General features: G+C 52.6%; 1 protein-coding gene across 1 annotated transcript in view; it reads right to left on the bottom strand.

Moving 5' to 3' along the window:
• Positions 1-6,994, bottom strand: part of LOC116851792 — a 29,773-nt gene extending 22,779 nt beyond the window's left edge. The window contains exon 1 of the mRNA XM_032831584.1: positions 5,957-6,994. Within this exon, the coding sequence (XP_032687475.1) occupies positions 5,957-6,968 (1,012 nt within the window). The 5' untranslated portion in view covers positions 6,969-6,994. The remainder of the gene's footprint in view (positions 1-5,956) is intronic.
• Between the last annotated feature and the right edge of the window lie 429 nt (positions 6,995-7,423).

Below are 7,423 nucleotides of genomic sequence, written 5' to 3'. Positions count from 1 at the left end.
GAGAGAGAGAGAGAGAGAGAGAGAGAGAGAGAGAGAGAGAGAGAGAAAGAAAGAGAGAGAAAGAGAGAGAAAGAGGTCCAATCGATCAGTGTTTGGCAAGCGCGAAAGAACGACGAAACGATATAATACCTGAAGAGCAGAATGAGTCGTAAAATTGTTTTCGACGACAGTTTGATTCGCGCGTGGTTATTATTAGGGAGAACTCGTTAACGGAGGCTGTAGCGCGGCGTGTCATGTATTCCTCTTTTTACGGGTGATGCTGAAGCGCAACTTTTCCAGACGAGATCGCTCTTGGCCGTTTGCACGACAAAATATCGCTCCCGCGCGATTGCAATTGTAATCCAGTTAATACTTTCACGAGACGCGCGGAGAACCGCCACCTTCATCGCAAAAGTTTCCACGAAAATATTCGCAAAACCGCGCACGCACTCTTCGACTCGGGTTATTTGGTCATTGCGCGCACTCCTCAGCTCACTATACCCGCAATCGTGAAAGGGGAAAAAATGCGATTGCGACATAGGTGATCGAGCGTGGCAAAAATGGCGGAGCTTGCAAAGAAAAGCTCGCGAATCGCCAGCAAGTGGGCCATATATTATGCAAAAATATTGTTACCCCCCCGCACTTTCATCCACTCGCGCCGCTAAGAATGATCGATTATCGGAGCGAGCTGCCGCCGCGCCGCTGTGTAAAAATGTATGAAAATACACGTCGAAAGTTAGCGCGAACCCTGATTTATCCTCGGACCGTCGCGTTGTATTACATGGCGTTGCACGTCCCGCGCGGTCGCTCGCCACCGAATATCGTCAGGAATGAACGATGAATGGCCGGGTTGCGAACTCTCGCGCGCGTTGTCCACGACGTGCATGGGCGCGCGCGTGCACGCAGAGGGTTGGAAAAATCGTGGAGCGTATCGGCCGGGAAAATTCGTAATTATCGTCCGTCAACTCGACTGTGCTCCGGGGAACGTATCGATTCGCCGGCGAGGAGTAGAGGAGGGTATTCTCTGCGGCCACGCCGCTCGTGTGACTACAAAGACACACACACACATATATATATATATATATATATATATATATATATATATATATATATATATATACAAACGCACGCACACACGCGCGCGCTCGCGCACGCACACACAGACACAGCGCGCCACGACAAAGTGGCAAGCCGCATTGTCGTCCGGGCTCGCGTCGGCATTTTTTTTTGCGCGTGCTCCACGTAGACAAAAAATGTGGAACACAAACTTTCCCCCGACTCGTCCTCTCCCGCACGTCGCCGACCACCCTCCCGGCCGGGTCGATGCCGGGCCGAGTCCAATGGTCGTTTATAGTTTCTTTAGTTTCTTCAAAAAGAATGACGTGTTCATCGGCTATGTATAGTGACGGCGACATTAACGTTAAAGTATCACATGTGGCGCATTATCGGGCTTGCTCGTTGCGCGACGTGTCCGGAAAAATCGCCGGAAAAGCGGCCGGAAGATCGCCCGGTCGCGATTCGCGAGGGGTGCACCGGGGGTCGGGCCGCGTCATGACTTCTACGGCGATTTTGCTCGTTCCGCGGATCGTTCGCGGGAGCGTCCGCGCCGGAACAACGCGCTGGATCCTAAGAGAGAAAGAAAAAGAGAGAGAGAGAGAGAGAGAGAGAGAGAGAGAGAGAGAGAGAGAGAGAGAGAGAGAAAGAGAGTGTCGATAGCGCGCGTTGTGCGAAAGTTCGCGACTCCGTCTCGGCGCGGCTCGCGCAAATCGATCGCGAACGTTTACCCGAGTTCCGATAGACATTGCGCTAAAACCTAATTAAGCCAAATTACCACTCTCTCTTATTCTTTCTCCCTCTCTCTCTCTCTCCCTCTCTCTCTCTCTATCCTCCTCTCCGTCGACGTAATACATTCTTTGCCCCGTGATCCACGTGGGGAATGACGTAACCGCTTCCAACTTCCTCCGACAATCGTTTCTGCGGACAACCGCGCTCGCTGCAGATTTCTATTCCTGGCTGCGTTGATTTCTAGGTCATTTCGTCGTTAGACGCTTCCGCATTTGGAACTGGCTGTTTCCAAAATGGAACATCGACATCCCGTGTGCGGCCAGTGTCGCCAGAAAAAAAAACAAAGAAATCACTTGTGCTGAGTATCGAACCGTAATGTAATAGATTGCTGGCAGTCGCAAATCTAATCACGGATACACGAAGAACGTGACATGCTGGTCGTAAGAGCCCAAAAACGCCGTAACGAATCATTAATTGTAACGAGTCTGGTACAATCGTGACAAGACTGGCGAACACTACCGATTCTAGATCGATATGAGAGACCACCTAGAGAGACACCACGAAGATCGCTCCGGTACCACGGTGCGGGGCAATCGTCTCGCATGCGACACGTGTCTCAGGACGTCGTCGCGTGGTACGGGCCTACGTGCGAGAGGAGAAAAGAGGCTGAAGCGAGGCGACGGTGTTAAATCGCGTTCGCTGACGCAACGCGTCGATTCAGTCAGGCTCGTTAATTTAATGGTGGCGAAGGTACAAGCGCCGCACGCGGGAGCGAGCGCGAGCGCGCGCGCTCACCCTCGCTCGCTCGCGGGCCACAACGAGTCGGTAACATTACCGTTTCTACCTTGTGGTTCTATTACCCTTATTGTTAAACTTAGAGTTACTGTGAACTACGGAGTGAACTATAGACCCCGCGCACTGTTGTCGCAACACTCGCCGCGGCTGCAACGCGGGCCACGTGGCCGCACGTGTGTGGCCGCAAACGCGTGCGAGCAGCTCGTTCAAGCAGCTCGAACGACGAACGGTGAGCGCCGGACGTGCCGTCTTTCGTCGATCCCCTGCGCGAAATTTCGCTCAACGCGAGACGGCGACGTGATTTCGCCCTGATCGCGCTGATCTTCTTTGACTCTCGGCCACGGAAGTCGTCGGAACTGTCTAAAAAAAGAGACGGCTGCATGGCCGGGGAACGGCTGATTCGCACGATTGTGCGATTTTCACTCGCGCAATTACACGCGCGAATTGTGCAGTCGCGACTCCAGCCCAGCCAAACTAGGCGAAACTACGGCAGCGAAACTATAATGATGTTATAGTGAATAATGTAGAGGAGTCGTGACGGAAGTTGTAAGTGTGACACGCCGTTCGAAATTTCGCGATGAGTCACCCCTCGTTGGCTACCCCTTTTGTTGCCGGTAAACGGCTCGAATTATCGACGAGCGCGACCCGCCGCGATCAACGTCAATCTCGTCGGATCCGTCGCCTGAGAAGCTGCTGCTTCTCCCGGGGATGCTTTCTTGTTGATTGTTTATCATGCCGGTACCGTTACGGTCCCGGTGTGTATCGACGAGCTGGAGGTTTGCGTGCGCGCGAACTCTCAGCGACGTGATCCCTGCGAACGCGAGTGGCAAGCTGAACAGGCGCGACACGGGTTACGTCATATCGAATGAAATTGCAATAAAACATACCCCCTACGTGTCATTACCGGAGAAGTAACGTAATACGCGCGGATAGATTAACCCCCAAGTCGCGTTGTATACACCCCGGTTATTGCATTATGTCTGTGTACGTATATATGTATGTGCCGTGCATGCGACGTGTTGTTTGGCGTTTCGCGGAAGTCGTCCTGTTATCGGAAACCAAGCTTATCGCAAATAACGACCGCTATGTCAGTTCCATTCGCGTAGTCGCTGTTATCGTGTATGTGACATCATTCAGTTCATTAAATTGATGACAAAATATAGTTTGCAAAAATTTTTTCCCATTTGTACTGAACATTCTAGTATTGCGTTTCATCTTCTAAACATCTCGCGAACTATAAACAATGACTTTCGACGTATTCTTATAAAAAAATTGCTATTTCCCATAAAAAAAAATTGCTCTAAATTTTCCAGCTTAGTGGGGAGAGCGTCTGAAATATATTTTGATGTTTTACAGACAATTATACTAATATTAGGTTGAATTTTTCAAATAACTCGATATCCCTATGAAAGAGTAAATTGTTCTAAGTTTTCCAACTTGGAGGAGACTCTATGCCTGAAACACTTTCGGCAAACTCGCTGTTTTATAGACAATCGCACATGCGCTCGCATGCAAAGCGAGGAAACGAATCTGCGATTAACACATCAGCGTGCCACTTTGCAAAACAATATCGCCTCACTAGAGGACGTTACGCTCATGAGCACTGCATGACACGGAGGCCGTAACAAGCATCGATCATAGGATCGTAAACAAAGGACTGCGAAAGCTGGCGAAGCGAATCTCCTCACGATGGCCATCCCCAATTCGGGGGATGATCGTTGGGCGCCGATCGATAAACGGACGGCGGAACGGGCGTTAACTATATTTTTCCGTCTATATCGATATCCTCGTTATAAGGCGTATCGAGACGCTCGGGAAAAAGTTTCGGGGGAAACTTTCGTCGAGTGACTGGGTCATCCAATCAGACGTGGAATCAGTAAATTCTCCTCGCACTCGATTTGGCATCGAGCGAACGAATTCCTCAATCCAGCAGTTTTCCCAGCAGGGGAGATGGCGGGGATGGGGAAGGCGATATTAAACGACAAAAAAGAAGAACGCAGAATCGCGACGTCGATCCGTTGGCCTTCGACTTTCATAATTCGCGAACGCTCTCTCCGAATCGCCATCGATCGTCGTTAGATCGGTCAGACCTTGCGGTCGGCTGTTGTCTCTGCGATTGCGGCATCACCGTCGAGTTTTGAAGCGTTATCAATTATTAGACGCTGCATTATCGGATTTCAAGACGCCGCGAGCGCGATGTAATGCGCGCGGCATGCCGCAACAGCGAACGATCACGCCTCTACCAACAAATAATTGATCGTTTATATCACTATAGGCTGGACAACGCCTCTTATCCGACGTGCAATAATTTCTTTTTTACATAGGTGGACTGTTTTGATTGGAAAGCCTGCGACTTATCAAGAAAAGTTGACCGAGTTGTGTAAGTTCTGACCTGTGTGACTTGCGTCAGGGTTTCCGCAACGCGGATGTCTTCGCAACTTTTTCAAGGATTCCACCCGTGCCACCAACACCTCCTCGTAACGACCAGAGTGTTGGACAGTGTTTTTCCTAGAAGCGAGCTTTACACGGAGATTGCATTGAAAATCACGCGACGCGCCGCACCGCGGCAAGGACGTCCACGCGAATTCGTTAAATCTTGATTATTCGATATCGACCATGACGTCGCGTAGGAATTGTTCGCGAAGTTTCTCTTTCGAAGTGAAATCGCGCGCTGTCACTCGTGTGTGCGAGACACGCGTAGATGAAGAGGTAATCACCGAATCATTTTCTATGTCTTGAAACACGGCGAAACGTGTCTCACGTCGATTTTCGCGCTCACATCGTCGCGAGTGTGCGTTATTTTCGTCACACAAGCTTAATCGAGTCCAAATTTCGATCCGATTTTCGACCTTAACGTTCCACTTAACGCCTACTTTGATACTTTAAAGCTAATATCAACCTCTTTTGATCCTGTTCAACCTACTAGCTTTGCCAAGAAGTAGGAGACTTCAATTTCCATGTGTATTAAACACACACTACTCCTGCAAGATATACAGATGTTGGAAAGTTCAGGTCGAAAGTAGGACTAAAATTTCGACTTGTGCAAATAAGTGTAAACTCTCTCGAAAAGATCTTAGTGTCAACAAACGAAGAATTGTCAAACTGCCGATTCTATCGGAAATCGCTGGCAGGTCTTTCAGACGGAAGGCTGTTTAAATGTTTGTATCGCCCAAGTAGAGCTTCTTGGGAAATATTCCGCAAGAAAATGAAATGATACGTCGATGACATGCGCACAGTCACGTGTCAGCCACGCGTTCCTTCGAGACACTCCTTGTCGAGTTTCTGCACCTCTCGTCGACGAGGCTGTCGCGACAGACAGGGAGATTGACGCGCGCGCTTATGAGCCGTTTGCGAAGAGATTCGGCGGGACATGAATTAGAAAGAATGTAGCACTTACCGGGCTCAGCGAAGGTGATAATCTCCGAGGTCCTCGCGTAGAAGTCGTCGAGCTCCTCCTGGACATCGTCATATCCCTGATGGGATCTGGAGGTAGACCTGGCGTTACCCTCCGTCGTGGTGGCCTCCTCCGGCCGTTGATCGAGGTTCCTGTACGAATACTCGTCGCCGGCGTAAAGGAACTCGCCCGGATACTCACTCTCGTAATCGACCCTCGACCGGTCGAAGTAACGCGACGGCGTTTGCGCCTCCGCCCGGTAAAGGGTCTCCAATGCCAAGTGCCGTGGCACTGTGGCTAACGTCCTGTTGACATCCGGGCGAGACCTTAGTCCGAGTTTCGTCAGGATCTGATGCTTGATCGCCTCCAGCCTGATATCGTCTGGACTGGGCGCGGCAGTGGTGGTGTCTTTGAAAATACCACCCCGCGCGCCCTCGTGCACGTGATGATGATGGTGCTGCTGGTGCTGCTGCTGTTGATGATGATGCTGTTGTTGATGGTGATGATGATGCTGTTGTTGCTGGTGCTGTTGATGCTGCGGCTGCTGCTGATGCGGGCAGCCGGGACACGTCTGATGATGATTGAGACGCGGCTGCACCGCCGGTAGAGCCAGACAACAGAGCGCCAGGCCTATGAGGAGCAAATTGGACGGCAACAACGACGGAGCACCGCCGTAGCCGCTGGAGAGGGCGCGTACCGGGCCCAGACACTGCGGGGACTTGCGACGCTCGTCGTAGCCAGCCACGACGAGCCGTACTCGCCGATGATCGGCCGACGACGATCGGCGCGTTCGCGCGCGATCGCGAGCGCGTGCACGAGCGCGAACACGGGCACGGGCGCGAGCGCGAGCGCGAGCGCGAGCACGGGCGCGAGCGCGAGCACGGGCACGACCGCGAGATCTCGGCTGCGGCTGCGATTGCGGCTGCAGCACTCTGCTGCACACGGACTGCTCCCAGAAGCTATCGTTTCGGCCTTCGCTCGAGGTGCGTCCCGTTCTGTACGGCACCTGGTGCATCTCGACGGACGCGAGTCACCTCGTTCGCCCCCACCACCTCCTCCACCACCTCCTCCCGCTGGCGTGCTCCTTGCTTTCCTTCTCCTGACGCGATACCGGCTGAGGTGGTGGTGTTCTACCCGCGTGCTCCTGCACCTTCTTCTTCGTCTTCCTCCTTTCTCGCCGCTGCTCTCTATCGGGCACCCCGTCGACCACGGCGACGTCGTTGACGCAGCCGTTACCACTGACGCATCCGACGTCGACGAGCAGGACGTCTTCTCCTGCGTAGGTGACGATCCTCGCTTGCCGGCCGTTAACGGGACTGCTTCCTCTGGCTCGCCTCTCTGTCTGCGACCGGCTGCGGCTCGGCGACGATGCCAAGGGGCTGCGGGAGATACCACGACGACGACGACGACGGCCACTGGGGATAGGACGACTCGTTGGGGAACGGCTCGACGACACGTAGGGGATGACGG

Source organism: Odontomachus brunneus, unplaced genomic scaffold, assembly GCF_010583005.1.
Source record: "Odontomachus brunneus isolate Ranch 3 - 2012 unplaced genomic scaffold, Obru_v1 Obru_scaffold_191, whole genome shotgun sequence".
Lineage (NCBI taxonomy): Eukaryota > Metazoa > Arthropoda > Insecta > Hymenoptera > Formicidae > Odontomachus > Odontomachus brunneus.
This window is presented reverse-complemented; position numbering and strand designations above follow the sequence as displayed.